The sequence below is a fragment of the Callorhinchus milii genome, unplaced genomic scaffold (genome assembly GCF_018977255.1).
Source record: "Callorhinchus milii isolate IMCB2004 unplaced genomic scaffold, IMCB_Cmil_1.0 Scaffold2, whole genome shotgun sequence".
NCBI lineage: Eukaryota > Metazoa > Chordata > Chondrichthyes > Chimaeriformes > Callorhinchidae > Callorhinchus > Callorhinchus milii.
In genome coordinates this window covers 77,488,839-77,516,127 of record NW_024704743.1, presented here as the reverse complement: position 1 = coordinate 77,516,127, position 27,289 = coordinate 77,488,839, and the positions used below count along the sequence as shown (strand labels likewise).

The following is a 27,289-nucleotide window of genomic DNA, read 5'->3' as shown; positions in this document are numbered from 1 at the left end:
AAAGCTGTTTCAGAAAATCAGCTTCCAAATTAACACAGAATTTAATAAGAGTTTTAGACAATTCTTCACCACTATTATAGAATGGATTTAAGAGGTCTAAGAATAAAAGAATGGATGACATTTTGGGTCTGGAGTGGAATTTAAACAATGTCTATTTGCAGTTTATCATTAATGGCACATATTATGTTTTGGCATGAAAAATATAACAAAAAGACAACCTATAACAAGGATAGCCATTTGGGATACTACTCCTCAAATATGGTAGTCCACATAAAAAGAAAGGCATTTCTCGACATGAAGTCCTGACTGAATGAGTACATTTTGAACCTCTGGTCTTCCTGGTTTCCTTATGTACAAGGTTGAAACACCATGGTGTGACTCACATTGCTCCTAATGAGATTTCCCATTCACTTGTGTAAAGTTTAGTGTTAGCAAACAACATGCCTTTGATGCCACTAACCCATGATACTGTTTGTTTTCCCCAATTGCAGAATGAACACCAAACCAGCAGCATACATCTGCCTCAGGTGCGACATCTGGGCATCAAAATAAGCAGTCACTATCACAATGCAGAGATACACACTCATGGGAAAAACAGCTAGTCAGCTAGCGCTTCGAATATTAAGCATTTAGCAGTTTAGAACTACACTGATGGTCTGCCGAGTAAAGACACCACCTGTGTAGCATAATGCAATACAGATGTCATAGATATGATTCCCAGTCTGTAGTGACTCAGCAAAGGCAGCAGAACATCAGGACTCTCCAATTGACTTTAGAGATTGGTGGAGGGGGTAGGAAATCACCTGGAGCAGGTGATGAGAGGCCCCAAATTCTTCTCAGGCATGGTGACAGCAATTCAAATCTGATTCACTACATCCTGTTTTGAAATTAAGATAGTGTGTTAAAAGGCATTATTGCACCATGGACAAAGGCTCCAACATTTTTGTTAGCTTAAAAATAGTCAGTCGTGTCAGCATGGAGCTCCAACCCAAGTTGGGGGTGGGTGGGGTTGCTCAGTCCGATACCCACCAATGAAGACAGATTGTTAATGATACAAAAGGACTACATTTTCTGACCTTGGTCTAATTATCATATCCATGGTTTAAGAGAATGTGATGCCTCAGGATGCCTCAGATTGACTGGATAAAGATACATTTCCAGTCATATTGAATCCAGATTGGCTGTTTGCCTCTCTTTCCATTCTTTCCTAAACAGAAAATGTTCCTGTGGGTTAGGCATCTAAAAATGTCCACTTTTATTTTTGGTCTCATCAGTTCAGTTGTTTAGTCTTACAGTTTTTTTTAACTCATTCAGCCCCAAAGTTAACACCACAGAATTAAGAAAGGATATCCTTAACATTTGAGAGGGGCAATGAGACTGGGAAAATACACTGAAAAGGCAGAGGGGGGATAAAGGAAATGGAACAAGGGAGCCAAAAGTCAGGAAAGGATCAGAGAGAGTTAATAACATCAAGATGCCAACGGAGTGACAAATAAAGAAAAGGAGTAAAAAAATGTCATTATTAGAAGCCAGCTTTATAGACTGGGCAGCCTTACAGCTAAGAGAGTGGAGTCACTTTGACAGACTTCTCACCTCCCGTGTAAACCCAACCTTCTGTCAAAGTGTAGGCTGCAGAAATATCAATCCATGTTGATATATTAGCAAATTATCCCATCAATGCCTCAGGATTTTTAAAACAAATTGCCAACCCTTTGACATACATCAATGTTTCTGTGAAGTGAGACACAGTGGTGTCTAGTGATGTCCTATAAATAGCATCATAAGGTTCTGAAGGTACATAGTCAACTTACAGCCCACTCTCCCAATCCTCCGAGCTGCTTTAAACCACATGACATAATAAGTATGGGAGGAAATGTGAATTAATTCAAAACAAATAATGAAATGATCACCGCTCAATCCCTCCTTTCCTTAACCCCGCAACAAACATCAATGATGTATTCTTACCTTAAGTAATATATATAGAGTATTGTGAGGGAACAAATGAAAAGCACAATGTAAAGGAAGACAGTAATCAGGATGCCAGCGATTCCAGAATGCTCTGTTCTGTAAAACAGCCAATAAAGCTTGGCCACATCTGCTATTGGACTCTCTGCACTGTAAGACAGACGCTGCGAAGAAATGCACACAAATCAGTGTTAGATGAAACAACTTCTGTGTGCGTTTAGACCACATCTAAGTCATTCACACGTCAAAAGATAGAAGTTAATTGCACATGGAGCTTGGCTAATACCAATCTCCATGTGCAATCAAGGTATTTGTATTTATTTATACTGTATATATTCAGACACAGCAGTGCTGTTGCAAAGGTACATCGTTCACTGTAATTACCCCATCATGGACAGCACTTTTAATAATAATAATAATAATCCTTGCATTTGATATAGCGCTTTTCACGTCGGGAGAATGTCCCAAAGTGCTTCACAGAACACACTGTAAAATGGAATTGACTGTATATTTGTGGGCGAACGCGGCAGCCAATTGCACACAGCAATGTCCCACAAACAGTCGTGGATTGAAAATGACCAATTTATTATTGTTTTTGTTTTTCTGGAGGGATTATTATTAGGCGTGTGGAGTAAGGAAACTTGCCCAAGGTTTCGCCCTGGAATTGAACTCAGGTCTCTCGCTTGCAAAGCGAGTGCTCTAACCACTGAGCTACAGGACTCCAAGCACCAAGTTTAAAAATATAAGGACTATCTGGAAGTTAATTAAATATTTACAAAATACACACAAATTACATAAATCCTGTGAATCTGTCCAATGTGAAAGATGCTATATCAAATGCCAAAATGATTATTATTTATTATTATAAGATGTGATTTGCAATATTTTTTAGGCATTAGTAATATGAATATATAAATTTGTTTTGGCCTTAAAATTAATAGTTCTTCTTGCTTCATCACCTTTCCCCTGTTTATGCCAAAATATCTTCATGTCAAATATTTTGCATTAAAACTCTGCATGAAATTAAATTAATAAGACAAATGCAGCAACTTGCCTTTATATAGCACCTTTCATAAAGGAAAACATCTCAAAGTGATTCACAAAGACAGGGTTGGACAGCAAGAGAGTGGGGAGTGGGAAGGAGAGAGATGGAGGTGACCGTAGGTACATGCAAAGAGGTAAGTTATTATGTAGGATTTAGGCAGATATAGATGGTATGAGACAGAAGATTAGAGGAAGGGAGTTAGAGGTCAAGTATAAAAAGTATATTGCATTTATGATTTGTTATAAAATGTCTACAGAATTCTTTCCTTATCTCCATCTTTTATTTTTGTTATTTTCACTAAAATCGAAACTATTTTAATTAAATCACTGATAGGATTATTTTTTTACAGTCAATTCCCAGCTATTCCTTCTTTTTACACAGAATGTCTATGTGAAGATTGACGTATAGTTAATTTCTTAAGCACAATCTTCAATCCTCATACAAAACCAATCGCAGGGTTTTTCTGCTGCTCAGTGGCTGGGGTGCAAGTCAATTCACCTGAAATGTTTGCTCCTAAGAAAATAAAATGCCATTCCATTGGAATGCAGCTCCCTTACTTTCACTCTGTGCTTACTGTTACTTGTCTGCCTATTTACCTGGAAGTGACAATAACAGGCACCACTGTACGTGGAAAGAACAGCTGTTCTATGCGGCTGCTTCTATCTGTAATTCTACCTGACAATGTTCAGTATCAGCAAATCATTTTCTTGCTGGAAACATGTACAGCAAAACCTTTGGGGTGAATATCAGTGGCCTTTATAGAGCAACAGTCTTTAATGTACGTTTAAATCTGAACAATTCATCTCTAGTTATGCCTGATGTTGGGGGGAGGGGAGAGAGGCAGGGCACCGGAGACAGATGATCTTTCATTAAGACTACTTATTGGACTATTGGAATGGCACAGAGATCAGTGGACTGATGTGTTTACATTGTAAAGTGGTGGAATTCAAGTTTGCATCCACGGTTCTACCAAGGACCAGTCTCCAGTTGCAACCATACCTGACAACATTGAGGGAGGAAATTCGGGAAGGTCACCCACCCTCCACCCCCCACCCCTCCCCACACACACCCAGAATGGTGATTGGCGTAGTGGACGGGGTCATAAAATAAACAAACATTGCTTCAAAATAAAGGAAATCTATCATCAAGGGCTAATCTCTCGTTGTTAAGTGTAGTGACTTTACACATGGCTTGTCTTACAACTAATGCAACAATGAACGTACTCTGTATGTATAGTAGGATTTCCATTACAAATCCCACATTCTTAAAATCGCTACAATTGGTGGCGAGGAATTTCTCATTCCTTATTACTTTTTAAAACATCAGGTTCTCAATTAAATAGCATCAATTTAGTGCAGTCATCATCCTGTGGCTGAAAGCTGGTTATTGAATAAAGCCAGTGTCCAGACCTCACCTATCCTTCCTGGTAACCCATTCAGGTTGTCATTAATTTTTTTTATATTTAAGTTTGTCCAATTATTTTCTAGTTTTGTGTCTCCTGATTGCCTGCCTCCTCTTCTTCCATGTAGTCGCACTGGGATTTGATGCTGTGAGGGGACGACGCAAAGTGGGTTCTGGAACAATGGATCAAAGGGCCTTCTTCATCCAAACCTCTCAGGTGATCTTGTGATTTTAAAAACACAGATACCGCAGAGTGATTTGAAATCTAATCTTGACTTTATGTCTATTAATATAAAAAATCAGACCTGCAACCACTCCCAGTGAGATGAGCTGCCTTGTAACCACTCCTAATAATATATTGGACTTCATTTTACAGCAGGTAATTCCGTTTCAAACTGATGGGCTTTTATGTGCCAGACACCTCATATACTATTAATACTGAATTTGTTTCAAAAAGAAATATAGTCAGACAAGAAAAATAACAATTTTCCAGACATACCATCAGCCAAATGGCAAACGTCAGAATGTATCATTTTTGCTTTTGTCAGACAGAACTCATCCGTAATGATTTTATATAAAAATGTCCTTTGAATCAAACTACATGTAATTTTAATTTTTATTTCCTGCTCTTATTCTACATTACATGATTATTTTGGCAGCTATTCTGTGGCTTGTATTGGTTTTTTTATGCCATAACTCCTTTTAGTCTAAAATGCCCTCAAGGGTTTTCTCTTTCAACTAGCTCAAACTCTGAAATAAGCAAGTATTCTTATTCGAATTAAAAATATAAAACAATTAATGGTCCACAGTGGAGAAATAAACAAAAGAGCTGGCCATCAATTGTTACAGTAAAGCTTTTCTTCAGATTACACTACTATAGTTAGTCATATTACCATAGTCAATAGTGTAGCATGGATAGGCCATTGCACAACAGGAACAGCATCAAAGTATTGACTCATAGGACAGTGCAAAGTTGGTGATAGACATTAAATCTTATCTAAATTATAACATGATTACACTCCAGGTATTAACCTGGTATTTCAAACTCTCTAACACCAATTTAACTTGTTGGATGCCGAATGTAGGAGGGCAAACGGATTGCATTGCTAAACCCAAGGAATAAACTCGCAACAGTCTGAAATTGGCACTTTCTGAATAATTAAAATAATTATTCAGAAAGACGTTTGACATCTCTCCACTTGGATTAACATTGCCCTGATCTAATCCTTGGTGGTTTCATGAGGTGGAAGATGGAAGGGGAAGCAGATAGTAGTAAATGCATTGCGGTGGTAGTAGGTCAGCTTTTAAGTAATTCCTATATTATTGACACCTGATGTCAAGCAGTGGGTCCACAGCCCAGGCTCAGTGCTGTGGGTTAGAGAGAGTTATAGATTAATCCCTGGCATTTATGGGTAATCTTTATCCAAGACTGACAGCTGGGGGATGGAGAGGGAAGATGGGAGTGCCTCCAAGGTGGATGTGAGTAGAAGTTCAACCTCTCAGGGAGTTACCCGGGGAGTTAGGGAAGAGTCTGGGATCTTTCTCTACACGTATGTATAGGCATTTGATATTCTAACCTTATATTTGGATTCAGAGATTCCAAAATGCAATCTTTTGGACTCATTCTTGATACATTTCTGTTATTAACCAAACAACATTACATTTGCAAGATTTTGCTATAAATACCTAAACAGCACACTGTATTTTTTAGCAAAAGAGTACAACCCACAGCTAACAGTAAACTATTTACTATTAGCCACATGACTTGCTATCTCCAAGCAAGGTACAAATAATCTGCAATGGGATGTTCCAGCACAGTAATACACATTTTCAAAAGTGTATCATCCTTTCCCGGGGTACAGTAAAATCTATTTAAAGTCTGCATGCACAAGTTATTTTAACTGACTTACCCCGAGGATGCCATCCACTATAAATATTGCCAGAGGGTCAAGCATTGTCCAAAGTCCCATAGCCATGATAAACTTTGACAAGAAGCAAGGAAATGATCCAAATAGTACACGACAGACCCATCTGATCATGACCATAATAAGCATAGCTACATTCAAGGTCAGAGGTCCCATCACTACAACGGTCAGCTCCTCACGGGTGTGCAGCAGAGAATTCTGGTAGCTAAGTTCAACCGTGTGTGGATAGAATTGGAACCTTAAATTTAAAAAAATTATGTTTTAATTATTTGACTTATAAAAGCTATTGAACCTTTAACATTCAAATCATCAAAGGGCATTTGGATAGTATCACAGAATATTACAGGACAGAAGCAGACCATTCAGCCCAACATATCTCTCTATTTATCAAATTGGACATTATTATAGCTGTAAGGCCACGTGAAGTCTATTGATAGTTGATCATTAGTGAAAATGTTTGCCGAGCAATATTTCAATGATGGAATGGAGTTGGAATGGCATGTGTATGCACTAAATGAACAAATAGAAACATGGGTGGATGCCTTTGATTCGAAATCTAACAAGTTCTTAATGTCAGGTAGGTTCATGAGAGACAATGCTGAACACAGGCCAACAAACTTCTGAATGTTAAGGGAGAGGAAAGTCAACGGGCGAGTTGGCATGAATATTCTGACACTCAGCCTGGAAGGCAGTTACAAAACATCATTTGAATAAATGTCTGATGGAAAATAGAATCAAACCTGAATACATATATTGTGGGTTGGCTACAAAATGTTTTGGAAACACTCAGGGTCACCTTTCCTCCTTCATTTGGCATAACGTCTCAATCAAATTATAATAATTCTTGTACTTGATATAGTGCCTTATCATGTCGTTGAGACATTTCAAAAAACTTCACGGAATATACTGTAAAGTGAATTGACTATATATTTTGTGGGTAAAAATTGATGACTAAATTTAAATATGATGTATGCTATTATCATTAGAAAAATGATGATTATACATAGACCTCAGCAGAAACAATATTTAAATGTTAGATTATTCACAATTCAAAATTGAATACATGTTGCTGGGGTAAAACCAACAATCGGAGCCACTTGTACAGTGTTTAACACAGTAAAGTCCACTTGTTTACTAATCTACTAATCGTGATCACCAGTACCTTTTATTCACATGATTTAAATCCCTCAATGGTTTTGTCCCATCCTACTTCTACGACCTTAAATCCTACCAACCCGCCCATTCCCTCTCCTTGGGAGCCACTGGCCTGCTTCACATCCCCCGCCCTGCCTGCCCTATCTTTGCTGGTTGGGCTTTCATCCTATCTGCCCCCACTCTCTGTAACTCCATCCCGGTGTCCCTTCACCTCACCTCCTGCAAGGTCAGTCTCAAGAACTTCCTCTTTGACCGTGCCTTCGGTTAGCTACCCCCAACCTACTCTCATCTCCTGGGCTCCCACTCTCCTGTACCCAACCCCCAGCTCGAGTCCAAACCCTTCGGAAGTCCTGATGTGAAAGGGGCTACATAAATACAATTTGTTGTTGTTGTCACTGGTGCTTTTAAATCAGGGTCTGATCACTGAAATTATTGATATTTTCAATATATTCATTTTATAGAATATATTTTCAATTATGAAGGCTTAGAAAAAAGATCACTTTTCTTAACCATCAGTGTAAAATAGCAAGGAACTTGCAATTAATAGTGCCTTATGTCAAAAACCCCTACAGCACGTCACAGATGTATGGACTTTTTTTTAGTTAAATATGGCAGCCATTTCCAATTTATCTAGAGCATGGCTGGCTAGAACATCAGATGAAACTCTTCCCTTTTTTCGAATTCAAGATCCTCATCCTCACCTACAAGCCCATTCACGGCCTTGCACCCTCCTACATCTCCGACCTACTATCCCCCCAAGTACCTGCCCGTACCCTCCGTTCCTCTGGCTCCGGTCTGCTCCACGTCCCCCGCCCTAACCGCCCTCTCATCGGTGGCCGGGCTTTCAGCCTCTCAGCCTTAGGCTCTGGAACTCCATCTCCCAGTGCCTTTACCTTGCTTCCTCCCTTTCCTCCTTCAAGACCGGTCTCAAGACCTTTCTCTTCAACTGTGCCTTCAGCTCCCCTCTTGACTCTTTACCCTTCCCTCCCCTCACCCTGACCATTTCCCCGCTGCTCAGGTCCCGACCGAACTGTCCAGTGCCTCAGGACGTCCTCCCGACGTGAAAGGCGCTCTATAAATGCAATCATGTTGTTGTTGTTTTTGAACAGTGTCACAGGTCTTTAACATTCACTTGAAGAACAGGCATATAAGACATTGGTTTTCAGCGCCAAATGAGGACATTTTAACAAATCCGGCACTCCCCAGTATTGCACTGCAGTGCCAGCCTTTAGCGGGTACTCAAGTAATAATAATAATCCTTGCATTTTATATAGCGCTTTTCATGTCGGGAGGACGTCCCAAAGCGCTTCACAGAACACACTGTAAAGTGAATTGATTGTATATTTGTGGACGAACGCAGCAGCCAATTGCGCACAGCAATGTCCCACAAACAGTCGTAGATTGAAAATGACCAATTTATTATTGTTTTTGGTTTTAGAGGGATTATTATTAGGCTCTGTGTGGAGTAAGGAAACTTGCCCAAGGTTTTGCCCTGCCTGGAATTGAAGTCAGGTCTCTCGCTTGCAAAGCGAGTGCTCTAACCACTGAGCTACAGGACTCCACGGTGAATTCCATCAAAGACTGAGATGGAGACTCAGAACAAAAAACTGTACAAGACATAAGACATAGGGCAGATGCAAATCTAAGCATTGAAGCAGTATTCTTTTTCAGACCAGGTAGGCTGCTCTATTCTCCAGTATCTTCCCCAATAATTATATAACAGAGACTTTAAATTCTAATTTCCAGTATTGAAATTGTTCCATTTTACTGGATTGGACTCGCAAATAAATGCATTAATTAAATGCAAATTGATGATGTTGGGAGCTCAGTTGGGAGCACTCTCGATTCTCGTTCAAGCCCCAAGTCAAGATTTGGAACTCACAGTCTAGGTTGACAAAGTGCAGTGCTGTAGGGGGTGGGGAAGGGGTTGCATTGTTGGAGATAACATCTCTCAGAAAACACATTAAACTGAGAAACCGTCTGCCTGTTCAGGTGGGCATTAAAGATCCCATGGCAGTATTTGAAAAGAGTGGGGAGGAGCTACAGGACTCCCAACAACCTTCTCTCCCAAAGCTTGGAGGACCACCAACTGAGCCAAACTGACACTAATTCCGATAGCACAGGGGTATACTTGAAAGAAAAAGTAAATGGGCGAATGTTGGAAATCTGAAATAAAAATAGAATTTCCAGATGTCATAGCTTGTGTACCTGGAATATAATTTTTTATGAAAATAAAAATAGACCAATAAGTATGAGAAAACGTATTACCAATTGCTCAGTACTTTGCAATGCTTTACACTTCTTATTTACTGATAACAACCTTTCATTAAAGCCAATATGGACATGTGAAACTCTTTGAAACAAAAACTGCAATGCTGGAAATCTGCAGCAAGCCAATCAGCCTCTGATATATAAAAAATATAAGTTTTAATGTTGCAGAAATGACTTTTCATCCAAACGTACATTCTGGGTACATTAGCCACAGATTCCTGGAATTGTTTAATTTTAGATTTCCAAACATTCAAATATTTCCCTTTTATTTCGTATATATAAAATTATATATATATGAAATAATATTTCATATGAAATATTACTAGGAATTTTTAACAGGTACATCTACACCCACATGACAAAAGGGTTTCACAAGTCACCTTTTTGTGAGGATTTTTCGGGAGGGCGAAATGTGGCAATGCATTTCGATGGGATTTACCTAATCCTGTCATGGGTTTGCAAACGAATGGAAATATGTGGAGTCCTGTAGCTCAGTGGTTAGAGCACTCGCTTTGCAAGTGAGAGACCTGAGTTCAATTCCAGGCAGAGGGCGAAACCTTGGGCAAGTTTCCTTACTCCACACGCCTAATAATAATCCCTCCAAAACCGAAACAATAATAAATTGGTCATTTTCAATCTACGACTGTTTGTGGGACATTGCTGTGCGCAATTGGCTGCCGCGTTCGCCCACAAATATACAGTCAATTCACTTTACAGTATATTCTTGTGAAGCGCTTTGGGACGTCCTCCCGACATGAAAAGCGCTATATCAAATGCAAGGATTATTTAGGATTATTATAATATGATTTTCTCGCGAAGGAAGCTTTCTTTTTAAATAGTTATCTTCAGGTCCGAACAGTGCATTCAGGAAACTGGCTAGGGGAGGAGAGTGCACTAAATAATAAGAGCAAAGCACATTTCAAAGTGGAAATTATGTACATTACATACAATTGACAACTTGACATCAATTAGATAACATCACCTCATGGCACCAGTAATTGAGAGGCGAGTTTGTAATCCTTTTGGCAGTTTGCTTCCTAACTCAACCTAACCATTGCATTCAGGTAGATTGTTCACTGAGTTTCTAAAATAAATAAATGAGTTCTCAAGATAAATTCTTTAGGTTCAGTGGTAATAATAAATACACAAAACTAATTCCCTGTGTCATTTCTTCACACTGACTAATTTGTCATGTTATTCCGATTCCTCACAAAAGAGCAATAAACTAGTTACTAAAGAACCAAAAGTTTGATTTCCAGCATCTCATACATAAATGTCAAGACCAGCGAGCCTACTTGTTGACGGGGACACCAATTGCTTGCAGGAAGAGGTATTGGCTGTAGTAATGCAGGTATAGCCTCACGAACCAGATCAATGCAATAAGTAGCATAATGAGCCAGAACTCTGATGAATGCCACTGTGAGAGCCCAAGCTCCTCGAGGAACATCCAACCTACAAAACGGCAGCGCACATTGACTCTTCTGTGATCTTTCAGGGCTGTCTCAGGAAAAGAATCGGATCTGGAAAATTATAAATAAAACAAAAAGGTTTGAAAATCAAACAAATTAGATATATTTATTGTTATTTATATAATATACTTATTCCTGCTATTAAAATGATAAATAAAGAAAAATAACAGGATAAGTGTTAATTGCATTAACAGACTTTTAACTGAACATGGCTTAGTTGGTAGCACTCCATTTCTGAGTTTTCAAGGTTGTGGGTTGAAGCTCCACATTGGGACTTTGAGCTCATAGTGTAGATTCTCTCAGTGTCCAGGGTAACAATCCCCCAAGTAAAAATGGTTATTCACTTCATGACTGTTTGTAGCACATTATTGTGCCTAAATTGGCTGCCATATTCGTCTACAAATATTAATAATAATCCTTCATTGGATATCGCGCCTGATTGCATTGTCGAGCCATCTCAAAGCGATTCACAGGATTTAACTGTAAAGTGGTTTGACTGTATTTTGTGGGTGAAACATAGCAGCCAGTTTATGCACAGCAATGTCCCACAAACCGTCATGGAGTGCTGATCAATTTAATTTGGATGATTTGTTGACCAGGACACAGTGAGAAACTCCCTTTTCTTTTCAAAAGGGCCATATTCACAGTCAATGTACTACTTAGTAAATACTGTGAAGCACTTTGAGACGTCATCCCGATATCAAAATCGGGATATCAAATGCAAAGATTATTTATTATTAATATTCTTTGAAGCATTTAAAAAGCTCTAGAAAGCTACAGATTCATTTTCTGTATTTTTCTGTTTGCAGTGAATATTTAATTGACTGTTTCTGAATCAGACTTGGGTGGGAAGTATTTCATGACACCATTGCACGTAGTTACAATTTGCATACTTACGGTTGGCAGGGTTACCGGACACATGCAATATGTTCTGTTACATACTGTTGGATTTTCTACACTACTAACTATGTGGAACAGATTGTCCAGAGTCAAAACATCACCCCAGATTGGTTCGAAATAATGTGATTAGAGGATATGTTTTAACCCAATGTGGAAGCTTTTCTTTCAAAAGCAAGTTAGATAGATTTTTCTTAGGAAATAATATCTTAGGATACGGTATCTAGTTTGGGACATGATAGGTGCTTATGACTGCCAGGGTGATTAAGTAACTCTTATGAAGAACCTCATCCTACAGAGGTTACAACAGCCACAACATTTTATTTAAGTCATTGTGTCTAAAAGCGATAATATTCAGAATGATCTTCAAATAGAGAGAAGTTACCTAAATACAAATGTTTAAGCACTGCGGTTTGGGTCAGTTTTACATATTATCATAATAATAATGCAGATTGAGTATGGCATGCATTGATTACAAGAAAGCATTTGACAGTGTTCCTCATAGCTGGATTATTAAATGCATGGAGATGTACAATAATAATACAATGTTTAAAAGATTCAAATGGCAATGGTACTTCTATCTGTGTTTTTTGTTTGTTTTTTCTCTGTTTATTTTGTTTGCACACAAAGAATAAGGAAAATGGTTAGTAACAAGCGAGTCTATTACATTTTATGGCTCATTCCCATTCCACCCATTTAACTTCTTTTACTCCAATCCCCAAGTGCCCAGCAGCGCAGACATTGCAGAGAACAGCAGCCTGTAATGGGAATTTCTTCACTCTATCCATTTTTTTGATTGGACATGGGATGCTGTATAGCAGAGGAATCCCTTCGGAGATGGGAACAGCTCCTGTTTCCAGCAAATTGAGTTAAAAGTGGCTTCAGTTCAAGTAAATCAAGTTAAAGGCAGCTCTCCATCCGATCTACATGCCTAATCATTGCTCCCCTCATGAAATCCTACTAGTACAGCTCCTATTCTTAAACCTTTCTGGCTGACATCCTTTGCTAATTCACCTGTGTCACTGAGTTGGAGCATAGCAACAATTTTGCAAGCGGGGCTTCAGTTTCCTGGACTCAGGATTTCTTTCAAGCACAACTGTTTTACCTATCTCAATCACCTTGAGCACCAGTTAAATATCTTCAAATCACACCCTACGTTCAACATCAACAACAACTTGCATTTATATAAAGCCCTTCACGTGGGGAGCATTTCAGCTCTGACGAAGGGTCGGTATGAAAGGTTAATCTGTTCTTTTTGAAATAGTGATTGATCAGGATTTCTAAATAATAATAATCCTTGTGCCTCATCAGGTCAAAATGTCTCAAAGTGCTTTTCAGAGTTTTCTGTAACGTGTAGTAACTGTGTTTGACAATGTGACATTTCTAATTTTATTCCAGCCTGGTTTGCGTTCTCTGAAATTCATTTGGAAGGAGAATGATTAAGACGCTTGTAAAAAAAACTTTTAAGTTGATAATAAAGTTTAAACAGTCATAGCCATAAAATAGTATTGAAGGGTATTTGAATTAAGTAAGGCCTTACTTGAATTAAGGCTACATTAAGCCTGTGAATCTTTAGAGTTAGATGCTTCTTCTGGTGAATAACATCACTCTTATATGGAAGCAAGATTTTTGGCAAGCACCTTTTGCACTGAAATATATTAGTAGTGAAGCAATTAGATCAATCTAAATTTAGGTCAAGTGTGCAAGATGATCATTAAAATCATTCTTATTCCATTGGTTGTCAGACGATTCTTTAAAGGACTCAGTGGGATAGTTTATACCAGAAACAATTACACGAGATTCTGATCTCTTGGCAATCCTATTTTCTGACCGGAAACCAAATAGTTTGCGGTTACTTCTGACTCAAGAGAACTGCAAATCAGTTCTTATTCATCCTTAATTACTACAGGCTAGTACATGAGATATTACATAACCTCTTGTGTCAGTTGTTAATTTTAACAGATATTTTAACAGGTATTTAATAGTGTCAGATTTGGTTGCATTTAGAAACAGGTAAGGTTTCAGCCTTTAATTTAAATGTGAGAGCTCATATTGTTTAGCGCTTTGCGAACTAAATGAAGGCGAAGCGTAATTCACCAAGATTAAAGGAAATGCCATTTAAAGTGTTTATAATTTGGATTTCCTTTTGACTATGATTGGCTTAACTATTAAGCACTCTGCTGATCATGGAATGCCATTCCTGTAATGGGTAAACTCGGGTAAAAGGCAAGACCATACAATAACTAGTCATGCAACCCTGCATTTCATTCAAGGTACCTCTGGATTTTGTCATCATGTGAAAATCCTGTATGCTGTGAAATTATGGCACTGATTGAACTGTGTAAATCCAGAATATGACTTATTACTTAAATGGTTGCCAGAATTAATATACTACTCTATACTTCCCATTTTACAAATGTAAATTCAGTGTTTTTCTAACATTTGAATGTTTATCCCCCTCTCCTCCCCTTCTTCCACAGCTAAACAGAGGGTCGAGTGGGGGTGTGGGGGGGGGGGGGGGGCATGTTAGTCCATACTGGAGCATGTTAACTTCTCAGACAAATTAACCATCTGACTCTTTTCCCCTTTGCTTCTCCCTGGCAATGTAGACTGAAAGGCAGCCCAAATAAGATCCTAGAACAGCTGGTCCGATTTCAGTGCAAATCAAAATGTTCATACCAAATGAAGAGCTTTGTTCTCAACTAGGGGAGAAATTTAAAACTGAAATCATTATTTTTGGCAAAATAAACATTTTTTTGATAAGGATATGGGGTAAATCGGACAGGTACTAAGGACATTCCTTATGTCCAATCCTCCCGAGCAAATGGCAAAATAGGCCTCAAAGCAACATTACAATTTCAACATAAAGTCACATACTGGTTTGAATACAATTCAAGATACAGTTCAAGTGCACAGAGGGAAGGTTGACTATTCTGTGTATTCATGCAGAATGAAAGCATTGGCACCAAATTTGAGGCCTGATGATAGTAGTGGCAGCAAGGAAGAAAATCAAAGTTTAAATCTAGGGAGAGATCATTCTACTAGAGCTGAGAGTTTAAATCCCAAATGGCTCTGATGCTCAAACTGCTTTCACTGGGCAAGTTTCACCAGTGTGTGGCCAGGAAGGCAGATGGAGTACAGGGTGCAGTAAAGCATGTCTCATTGAAGCCAGCAGAAAAATCAGGCATGTTCTATACAAGTGTAATCATGGAAAACTAATGCAAAATAGCACTGATCTCGACATGGAAAGTCTGTATCAAGGACTCATAATGGGTGAGAGGAGAGAAGGAAGGGAAATATAAATTCAAGATTCCAAGAGTAAAGGTACATTATCCGAAATATTTGCCTGTACTAAACAGCAATCTGTGTGTTTGTATTTTTGTACAATGTAGGCTAAGCAATTCAGGAAGACTAAACAAAGTAGTTTACTATGTTTGCAGAAATAGACATATTTTAATGTTTCTGCATAATTCATTTGGAAAGATAAGCTCTAAAAATAGTAAAAGGTTTTGTGCATAAAAATAACTTGATGTATTAGATAAAGGTGTGTGTTCAAGATTTCTTTTCAGACAACTCTGAGCATTGAAATCGAGCGAGAGTCCCAAATGTAGACAAATACACCCCATCTCATGTACTATCAATGTCAGATCATGGGCATGTGCATCAGTTTATTTTCATTTATGGTTTGTGATTTTCTGGATTTAATGCCAAACAGTGAAAGCTTTCAAGACTGAATTGCACTGTTCATAAGTCAAGGGTTAAACAATGGTTTACACCCATCAGAACCTCTCCTATACTATGACTTCATTGTAATAGCATTGGATAATGGTAAGATTGATATCAATACTGTAATCAACTGACAAAATATTATAAGCAGCTCCCATGTGCTCACATGGGCTCAACAATAGAATTGTTATTGTCTGCAGGCTAAAAATCAAGATCTAACGGCAATAATAAGTAAATTTGGATTTGATATAGTATCTTATCACTTTGAAGCATCTCAAAATGCAGAATCTGAGTTACTTTGAAGTGTCATGAATGTGGATCTGTAGTCAAATGTGGCAGTAATTTATGGCAGAAACGTCCCACAAGCAAGGTTGAGATAAATCAACAAATAACCTACTTTTGGATGAGGCAGGAATGTTGGCCAGGGGACCTAAATAACTTGCTACACTTCTTCATCAGAAAAGGCAAACTGGACTTCACTTTTAATATCTGATGTATGACACCTCCAACTCTTTCTCCCTTACTTTGGAGTCCTGTAGCTCAGTGGTTAGAGCACTCGCTTTGCAAGCGAGAGACCTGAGTTCAGTTCCCGGCAGAGGGCGAAATCTTGGGCATGTTTCCTTACTCCAAACACCTAATAATAATCCCTCCAAAACCAAAAACAATAATAAATTGGTCATTTTCAATCTATGACTGTTTGTGGGACTTTGTTGTGCGCAATTGGCTGCCGCGTTCGCCCACAAATATACAGTCAATTCACTTTACAGTGTGTTCTGTAAAGCACTTTGGGACGTCCTCCCACAACGTGAAAAGCGCTATATCAAATGCAAGGATTATTATTATTATTATTGCTGCGCTGTAGTAAACCTAGCCCTAGATAATGAGTTTAAATCTCATCCAGTGCTCAAACTCTCAACTTTCTGCCTGGAAGCAAGAGTTCTGCCAACAGAGCCAAACTGAAACAATGAACCAGAATCAACAAAAAGACCTGCATCAACTTGTCTAAATTATTACCAATATATACACAAGTTAGCTTTCATTATTAGCTAACTTTTCATTAAGATGGATATTTATTGCTTTCAGGTCACACCTTGCAGCTATTTTCTTATGAATTTTCCAAGGTTAAATTAATAGCAATACCAAATTAGCAGTACAACGTGTTTCGCCACAGTAAAGGATTGTTCAGCTCAAACTATCGAACAGACACACCTCTTCTATGTAAAAAAAATCACATTGCAGTGCTGCGCTAATTGTCATACAAATATCCCAGTAAAAATCGTGTTAAACAATGAAGCCCATGGCAAAATGGCAAAAGGAATTTCACTACTTCAAAGATAGTTATTTTGAACACATTTTCAGTGTAACTCTTGTGGTTTTGGCTTGTATGTACACTCATGGCTTCATCATTTATGGCTGGAATGCCCAAAGTTGAAAGGGCATGTGTTGTATAAGATCTCACAAAACATGGGTTCCTCATTAGTTTCACATTCAGCCTATGTTAGTGCATGTAATAATAATAATCCCTCCAAAACCAAAAACAATAATAAATTGGTCATTTTCAATCTACGACTGTTTGTGGGACATTGCTGTGTGCAATTGGCTGCCGCGTTCGCCCACAAATATACAGTCAATTCACTTTACAGTGTGTTCCTAGGATCCAGACCTCTATCCCCCAGTGCCTTCGCCTTGCTTCCTCCCTTTCCTCCTTCAAGGCCGGTCTCAAGACCTTTCTCTTTGACAGTGCCTTCAGCTCCCCTCTAGACTCTCTACCCCCTCCTCGCTCCCTCCCTTCCCTCCCCTCACCCTGACCATTTCCCCCCTGCTCAGGTCCTGACCCAACTGTACAGCACCTTGACGTGAAAGGTGCTCTATAAATGGAATCTTGTTGTTGTTGTTGTTCTGTGAAGCGCTTTGGGACGTCCTCCCGACGTGAAAAGCGCTATATCAAATGCAAGGATTATTATTATGTCACTAAAGCCACTGGACTTAGCAACAGGAGCAACTTCTTGTCAAAGGTCCTTTATCCTTTCCATATTGTATTTGCTTTACAAATCATATTCTTGTGAACTGTACATGTATTAAAACCTGCACAACAGTTGCTGCTGTGCTATGGCCGTGCCACCATTCGTGTACTGTTGTTTCTGACCATGTCTTCTCACCTGCTCAGTAAACTGTACCTGATTTACCTTTGGCCATTTTCATCATGAAACAAGAGAAAGCAAATACCTTATACATACGTATTGCTTAAAGCAGCATCTGGTCAGGAGATGAATTTCAGATCTGTGTGGAGTCCCTTGTGGCTTTGAGCTTGTATGTGCACTTATGGACGCACTGGCCCAAAACCAATGGGGAAACAGCATAAATGACAGATTTGTAATTCACACCTGACTATCTGTTATTCTATACGTACATGCTTCCTTTCAGGAATGAAAAGAACAGACACTCATCAAGGCATTTAGCAGATCAACAGCTTGTGTACAGCAAAACAAAATGAGGAGATCTCATCATAATTACAAGCTGCATATAAACATTGACTCCATGCAGCTAGTGTTCGTATCTGGAGTGCATTGCCTGAAAGGGTAGTGGAAGCCGATTCGATAACAACAACTTGCACTAATATAGCACCATTCAAGCAGGGTAGCATCTCAGAGCGCTTAAATAACTTTTAAAAGAGAAGTAGATAATTATTTGGGGAGGACAAGTTTGCAGGGCTATGGGGAGAGAGGGGGAGTGGGATTAATTTGAATAGCTCTTTTCAAAGAGCCGGCAATGACACAATGGGCCAAATGACCTCCTTCTGTGCTGTATAATTCTATGACTGACTCCATGCAGCTGGAATCAAGAGAAACACATAATCTAAACCCAAAACAGAATATCTAAAAGACAATTCAACTACTATATACAGACACAATCAAACCAGGCTGTTTGAGATGTGAACATTTAGTACTGTTTGTTTTAAATTCTGCTCAGCTTCCAATAGTTTTAATGTAACCAAGTTAGAAATGACCAAACATTTCAACTCTGCAGCTTGTGTCCTCTCCCGTACCAGGCTCCGTGACGCCATCTCCCCCACCCTCATCCAGCTCCACTGGCTCCCTATCCCACAGAGGATGGAGTTTTAAAATCCTCGTCCTCGCCTTCAAGGCCCTCGACGGCCTTGCTTCTTCCTGCTTTTGTGACCTGCTGACCCCGTATCAACCTGTCCACTCCCTCCGCTCAGCAGGCTGTGACCTGCTCCACATTTGTCGGCCCACCCCACCATCGGCAGTCAGGCCTTCAGCCTCTTTGTCCCCACCCTTTGGAACTCCATCCCACATTCCCTTCACATCGCTCCTTCCCTTGCCTCCTTCAAGGCACATTTCAAGACTCTCCTCTTCAACCGGGCCTTTGGCCACCCTCCTACCCTCCCTGCCATCCACCCTCCCTGATCCCAAACCCCCTGCTTGAGTCAAAATCCCTGACTATCCAGCGCATTGGGACATCCTCCCGATGTAAAAGGCACTGTACAAATGTAATTTTGTATTGTAGCTCCAATAGTGAACAATATTTATTTTCATGTGTGTTGTGGTGCTATAAATATATTCATTGATTTAGATTTTTTTTCTGGTCAGCCATGTGCCAGACACATTGAGAAACACATCATTATGCTTAAGAGAATCCAAACCAGACAGAGAATTACACAAATGCATGCTACCAGCACATGGAAATTCCCACGTTTAGAATAGAATATACACTTTCCCTGGAGGGACCAACCCTGTTTACCTAATCCAGAGAGTATTAGGCACAGGTTGGCAAGAGTTAAGACTTGGGGTCTTGGGGTCTGTTGGTACTGCTGGAGTTTAGCCAAAGAAGAAAATTAATATTACATTTAGAAGGTGAGTGAATTTATACCACTCACAGAGTGCCAATGGTAAGGCATGGGACAATCTGGAAAATAATTATAAGTTAATCACATTATATAGCACAGAGACTATAAAGTAAAGAAAATGACAATCCGAGTACCATTGGATAAAATAAGATAGTCTCTCATTTTTAATCCCGCAAGATGCAGAGTGCAGACAGTCCATTTTGTAAAATGTGATTGTACTGGAAGAATAATAATAATTGGCTGCAATGCAAATAATAACCGCTGGATCAGCAGCAGGCTGGAGGATCGTTCTCAGCATGGGTTAAGGTGTGCAATTGAAGCCAGGAGTCAATTTAGCACAGATTATTATTATACAGTTTGACACCATAAATCAAAGCAAGGACTACTGCATTGTACACACAAGCCAAACATTTAATTTACCATTTGTTACCTGCAGGGCTTGATGCTCCTGCGGCAACTTTACAGGAAAGGTTGGTTTTTATTTTTTTGTGTTTAGTTTGTGCGGTGTTCAGCCCAGTCTTCAATGCTACTCAAAGCATTTCTTTTAGAAAACTACATTGCCTCTCAGAAATGGCTGGATTCTTCTACAAACTAATCAGAAATATTCATATGCAAATTTATATAAGTTGTACAGTAAAAAGTGTAATGTAGATAATGATATTCAGTGGCAGAAAAAATAAGGGAAGAGGCAGTGAAACAGACTTTTACTGAGATTGATCTCCCTCTGCAGAAAGTTCTTACAAGCTGATGAAAGTTTCTTGGCTCCTCTCACAAAGGATTCAATTTCACTGCAAAGCAGAATACAGCTGAAATCTGACACAAGATTAATACCACCTCAAGAAAAAAAAGGATGGACAAGGACTGTTGAAAGCCCTGGAATAATGTGAAGAGGTGGGCCAAGAAAAAGTCAACAAGGATAAAATGATTTCCTTTTTCACAGATTTTGTCCCAATCGTTCACGGTTGCAGAGAAAAAAAAATCTGTAATTATCCTAATCAAAGCTGTTAGGACTGAGCAGCAAATTTGGTCAAGTTACTTTGTGGGATTGTTCAAATGTGTTCAAATCTGAGTTTTTAACTTCCAAAGTTTTCATATCTAAAAATGAAGCAGAGCACACAGTCTTACAATAAAAAAATATATATCATTATTAGCCCACAATCTTGGAGGGGAACTAAGTAAATGAAATAAATCCAAGATGCTATCCGACGTGAAGGGCACCATATACATGCAAGTTGTTGTTGTTGATGTTATTGATAACAACAACTGACATATTTATACACGTTGGAATACACTTCAAAGTCTAAACTAAATAATAATAATCCTTGCATTTGATATATTGCCTAATCACATTGTTGAGATGTCTCAAAGCATTTCACAGGATTTACTGGGAAGTGTTGTGACTGTGTAGTGACTGTATTTGTAGTCAAGTGCAGCAGCAAACTTGTACAAAACAATATCCTACAAATAACCATCAAGTGATGGACCAATTTTATTTGACAGACTGTTGGTTAATTAACAGGAGAACCGCTTCGCCCCACTCTTTTCAAATACTGCCATGGGATCTTTAATGCCCACCTGAACAGGCAGACGGTTTCTCAGTTTAACGTGTTTTCTGAAAGATGTTATCTCCAACAATGCAACCCCTTCCCCACCCCCTACAGCACTGCACTTTGTCAACCTAGACTGTGAGTTCCAAATCTTGACTTGGGGCTTGAACGAGAATCGAGAGTGCTCCCAACTGAGCTCCCAACATCATCAATTTGCATTTAATTAATACATTTATTTGCGAGTCCAATCCAATAAAATGGAACAATTTCAATACTGGAAATTAGAATTTAAAGTCTCTGTTATATAATTATTGGGGAAGATACTGGAGAATAGAGCAGCCTACCTGGTCTGAAAAAGAATACTGCTTCAATGCTGAGATTTGCATCTGCCCTATGTCTTATGTCTGGTACAGTTTTTTGTTCTGAGTCTCCATCTCAGTCTTTGATGGAATTCACCGTGGAGTCCTGTAGCTCAGTGGTTAGAGCACTCGCTTTACAAGCGAGAGACCTGACTTCAATTCCAGGCAGGGCAAAACCTTGGGCAAGTTTCCTTACTCCACACGCCTAATAATAATCCCTCCAAAACCAAAAACAATAATAAATTGGTCATTTTCAATCTACGACTGTTTGTGGGACATTGCTGTGCGCAATTGGCTGCCGCGTTCGCCCACAAATATACAGTCAATTCACTTTACAGTGTGTTCTGTGAAGCGCTTTGGGACGTCCTCCCGACGTGAAAAGCGCTATATCAAATGCAAGGATTATTATTATTATTATTTATACTGTGCCAGAAACAGGAAATAGATGGCATTCTAAGAAATAATTTCTGCAAATTCAGAAGAAGGCCTTAATTCTTACTTGTAAGAAAGTTCCCTAGGTGTAAAATGGAATCATTGATAGACTGCCGCCATCAGATGAATCCTTCTTCAGCTCAACTACACAACTGTCCCCCACAAATGTGACAACATAATCTTAATGAGCTGGATTCCTGCAGCTTATCCATCTAAAACTGATTGAGAGGTCTGAAACCAGGGACACAAATATGAGATAGCGATAAGGGTCCTAAAAGAGAAGTTAGGAGGAACAACCTCACACAAAACGTAGTGAGATTGTGGAACTTGCTGCTTGAAGCGGTGGTTCAAGCAGATAGTACAGATGCGTTCATGAGGAAGCTAGACTCTCATATGCGGGAGAAGGGAATATAAGGGTATGGGAGAGGGTAAGGAATGAGTGAAGACTTGCGTGGGGTATAAATACTGGTTGGGTTGAGTGGCCTGTTTCCGTGCTTTATACTCTTTGTAATTTTTCTACTACCCCAGGTGGTTGTGTTCACCCATTACTTTGCTGCATGCACCTCAGACTTAATTCTGAAGACAGCTCCTAGAAAATCTCCTTAGGCATGAAGTGACCCAATATTGAAGTCAGCTGAGTTGAGACCCTATTTGGACATCCTTATTTATCTGCTCCTGTAACCCCTGCCCTCAAATTACATGAGCTCATAAAAAATCCACAGTTTAGCACTGCAGTTACTATTGTACTTCATTGCAGTTGAAATGGATCATATTGGCAACAGATTGATTCAACACTGTCGTTTGAAATGATGAAAATAGGCGTATGACAAGTGTGTTCCCAAGTTTATTCTTATGAATGCACTAACTGTAGAGGTTGAAAGGTACCTAATTCCATGGAGCAGATACATAATAATAATAATAATCCCTACATTTGGTATAGCACCTTTCATTTTGGGAAGATATCCCAAAGTACTTCACGGATATAATGCTGTGACTGTGTGTTTTGTGGGACAAACTAATAGATCTGTCTATTCAAGGCATCCAGGAAAAAGGTTCCTCATGTCACTACCCATAATAATGCTGACTTTGTAGACCAACATGAGAGGGTGTTTTAACCAAATGAGTTGGTCTGGTGTTGATGATAGTTTCACAATGTAACGTGGACACTTGATTCAATTCTCGTGCTGTGACTGGGACATGGCGCACTGTCAGCTTGTGATTCACCACTCCAGGCTAATGCTAACTGGTGTGCCTTCCCAAGCTGTGGATTGGTGATGGTTATTTAACACACCCTAATAATAATAATTACATTTTAAAACATAAATAAATTTCTGTGAAATTAACACACCTGTGTGGACTGACTGTGTGCCTCGGGGTACCGATCAGTGTGCAAGAGATATTGTACCACTGTCTTGACAGGGGAAAAAATTAATTATGCTGGCAGTATTTTACTCATTTTCTTATATTTTCTTTGCGCGTAAGATTTATTCATGCATTTGCAAAACACAGCCTAGAAAATATGTGCCTCACATTAATCAAATGCTGCAGACAAATAACTAATCCTTGCGCCAAAGGGCCTGGCTTCAGTTTTGAAATTATTACAATTGGAATGGAATCCAACTACAAACTGAACAGCAAAGCAGAGATTAAACAAAAATCAGCGAGCACCCCTAAACAGATTTTTTTTTTGACAGGCAACTAAAATGCAAGCACCACAAGTGCGCATGTAGAATTGGGTAATCTTCCTTTTATAAATTATTAGTAATGCATGATTACCATGCTCACTGCAGCTTTCTTTATGGAAGAAGACATCAGAAGAATCAGTATTTTTTTGCATCAGCAAGCAAACAATGCAGAACAAATTGTATCAGAAGCTAGTTAAATGCCCTGGAAGAGGACTTTTATTCTAAATGTTTGGATAATTAGATTGATCGGGCTTTACTAAATTCTAAAGCTTTCCAATTCTAACTACCAGACTTTTGGATTAAGGGTCAGACAGAGCATTTCTAATGACATGAAAAACAAAATTATTCTTAAATGGTCAATGGGTAGCAGCATTCAAAGTGGCAGCTTAGTTTTCCCGATGCCTGTTTTTGCCAAACTGGACCTTGCATTCAGCATTTAACCTAAGATTAAGCTTTGGATATTAAGAGCTGTTTATTGATGAAAAGACTACTAACAGTGAGCAGCACAAGTTTACGAAGCAGTCACAATATCCAACACCACATACCTATCCATATTAATGCATAAACATTAATATTTGAACCTGTCACCCCCTCCTCTGTCATCACCATCATATCCTCCATGAAGCCCACCACCTGCTCCCTGGACCCCATCCCCACCCCTCTCCTTAAATCCCAGCTCCACCTCCTTGCCCCACTACTCACCGACATCATCAATCTCTCCCTGTCATCTGGCAATGTTCCTACCCTCCTCAAAACAGCCACTATCACCCACACCTTGAAGAAATCTTCCCTTGATCCATCACAGCTATCCAGCTACCGACCCATCTCCCACCTCCCTTTTCTGTCGAAGGTCTTTGAGAGAGTTGTCGCTCCCAGCTTCACTCTTTCCTCTCCTCCTATTCCCTCCATGAGCTCCTACAATTGGGTTTTCGTGCTGCCCATAGCACGGAAACTGCTCTGGTCTAGGTCACAAATGACATCCTGACCGTGTGTGACCAGGGCTTTCTCTGCCTCCTCATCCTCCTCGACCTCTCCGCCACCTTTGATACTGTGGACCACTCAATCCTCCTCCACCGGCTCTCCTCCCACCTCAACCTTTAAGATTCCGTCCTTGATTGTAATTTCAAGTCCTACCTTTCACACTGCCTCCACTTTGAATCAGCAAACGGTTTCTCCTCCAGCCCCCATACTGTCTCGTGCAGTGTTCCTCAGGGCTCTGTCCTCGGTCCCCTCCTCTTCACCCTCTACATGCTCCCCCTTGGTGACATTATCCACAGACATGGGGTAAATTTCCACATGTATGCAGATGATATCCTACTCTACCTCTCTGCCTCCACCTCAACTCCAGGACTACTGGCGTCCTGACCGACTGCCTGTCTGACATCAAGTCTTGGACGAGGGCCAACTTTCTCCAACTCAACGTCAGCAAGACCAAGGCCCTCCTGATTGGCTCGCGCCAGCGCCTCCGCACCTCAAGCAGTGGCTGCACACTCAACCTCACTAAGCCAGTCAGGAACCTGGGTGTCTTGTTTGACTATAACTGTCCTTTCTCCCCCAAATCCGCGTCATGACCAACATTGCCTACCACAATGGCTGCCGAAACCGTCACCCATGCATTTGTCACATCAAAGCTTGATTATGGAAACTCCCTCCTCATCGGCCTTCCCAACTCTTCCTTTCACAAGCTGCAGATCATCCAAAACTCTGCAGCTCGTGTACTCTCGCACACCAGGTTCCGTGACCCCATCACTCCCACCCTCACCCGACTCCACTGGCTCCCCATCCCTCAAAGGATCGAATTCAAGATCCTCGTCCTCACTTTCAAGGTCATCCATGGCCTTGCCCCCTCTTACTTCTCTGACCTGCTGACTCCCTACCAACCTGCTCATTCCCTCTGTTCAGTGGGCTCCGGCCTGCTCCATGTCTCCCACTCAATCTGCCCTACCATCGGTGGCCGGGTCTTCAGCCTCTTTACCCCCATACTCTGGAACTCCATCCCACAGTCCCTTCGCCTCGCTTGCTCCCTTGCCTCCTTCAAGGCCGGTCTCAAGACCCTCCTCTTCGATCGTGCCTTCGGTCGCCCTCCCACCTCTCTGCCTTTCCTCACCCCTACCCCACCTCTCCCCCATGCTCGGGTCCTGACCCCTGACTGTCCAGCCCCTTGGGATGTCCTCCTGACGTGAAAGGCGCTCTATAAATTTAATTTTGTTGTTGTTGTTACTGTTACTATCTCTTACTGGAATGATCGCTTCAGCTTTCAAATTAATTTTCAACCTTGGAGGAATAATACCTCACAAACACTTTTTCCCAATATCGTTCTTTATATATTTTGAACAATTGATAAATCCACCGTTACCTTTTATTGCAACATCAACATTTTACCTTGATACAGCACTTTTCCTATCGGGAGGACAATTCAAAGCATTTTACTCAGCTGACTGGGCAGCCAAGCTCGTACATGTGAGGGGGAAGGATGATCAAAAGCTCGGTCAAAAAGATAAGTCTGAAGGTGGGTTTTATAATTGGGGATGGAGGAGGGACTCTGGGATGGAGTACCCAGAGTATGGGAGCAGAATGGCTGAACACTCTGCACTGATGGTGGGACAAATAGAGTGGGGGGGCGTGAAGCAGGTACCACCTGAGCGAAGAGAGCACCTAGGACAATTGAGTTCCAGCAGGTCACAGAAGTCGGGGCCGTGGAGGAATTTGAATATGAGGATAAGGAGCTTGTATACAATCTGCTGAGGGATGGGGAGCCATTAGAGCGAACATTGGGGATGTTAGGTTCACTGAACCTGGTGTGGGAGTAGAGTACGTTTTATGAAGCATATTTAATTGTTTAATATGGGTGATGAAATAGCTAAATAATAATAAACACGGACCTTTCTGTAAACATAACAGCATTTTTTTTTAGGTGGGGGGGCAGTCAGCCAGTTGATGGACACATGCGGAATACCATCTCTATGCTTAAGAGTATCTGAACCTAACAAAGTTCGATGCATCACATGAAAATCCCAGAGATAGATTGTTGGAATGGAATGCACTCTCTCCCTGGAGGGATGCATTCTGCTTAGTTAGTTCCAGAGAGTATTAGGCACATCAGCTCTGTAAATCAAATGTGATGTGCAGCTACCTCACTACCATGGTGACATCAGCATATCTCTGATATCACAAAGACTGCCAGAGGATGCTGATATTCACACGTACTATTTAGCACACATATAGAAATGGTCCATCAATATGTGATTAACATTAACAACATTAAAGCAAAAAGGATTCAGCAAGAATTATGCAAAAATGCATTTATAAAGGGAATACTGTGCTAGCAGCTGTGATAACATGTTCGAGGAATTGGACAAAAAAAAGTTTTGTGTGGAATTTTTATTCAGCCAAATTGTTTACATTCATAAGAAGGATGAAAGTAGATGGAATTATTTAAGTACTCATTAATACCAATAAATGTATTAATAGATTGGAATGTAACACAAATTACATTGTTGTGAAGCTAATATATGCAATTTTCTGTCTATACATGTCTTCACTG

General features: G+C 40.0%; 1 protein-coding gene across 1 annotated transcript in view; it reads right to left on the bottom strand.

Annotated features, from left to right (window-relative positions):
- The window catches only part of ofcc1 (orofacial cleft 1 candidate 1), a 98,857-nt gene that overhangs the window by 45,270 nt on the left and 26,298 nt on the right, over window positions 1-27,289 (bottom strand). The window contains exons 5-7 of the mRNA XM_007900903.2: window positions 11,058-11,282; window positions 6,322-6,574; window positions 1,966-2,129 (exon numbers count right to left, since the gene is read on the bottom strand). Of these exons, the coding sequence (XP_007899094.2) occupies window positions 1,966-2,129; window positions 6,322-6,574; window positions 11,058-11,282 (642 nt within the window). The remainder of the gene's footprint in view (window positions 1-1,965; window positions 2,130-6,321; window positions 6,575-11,057; window positions 11,283-27,289) is intronic.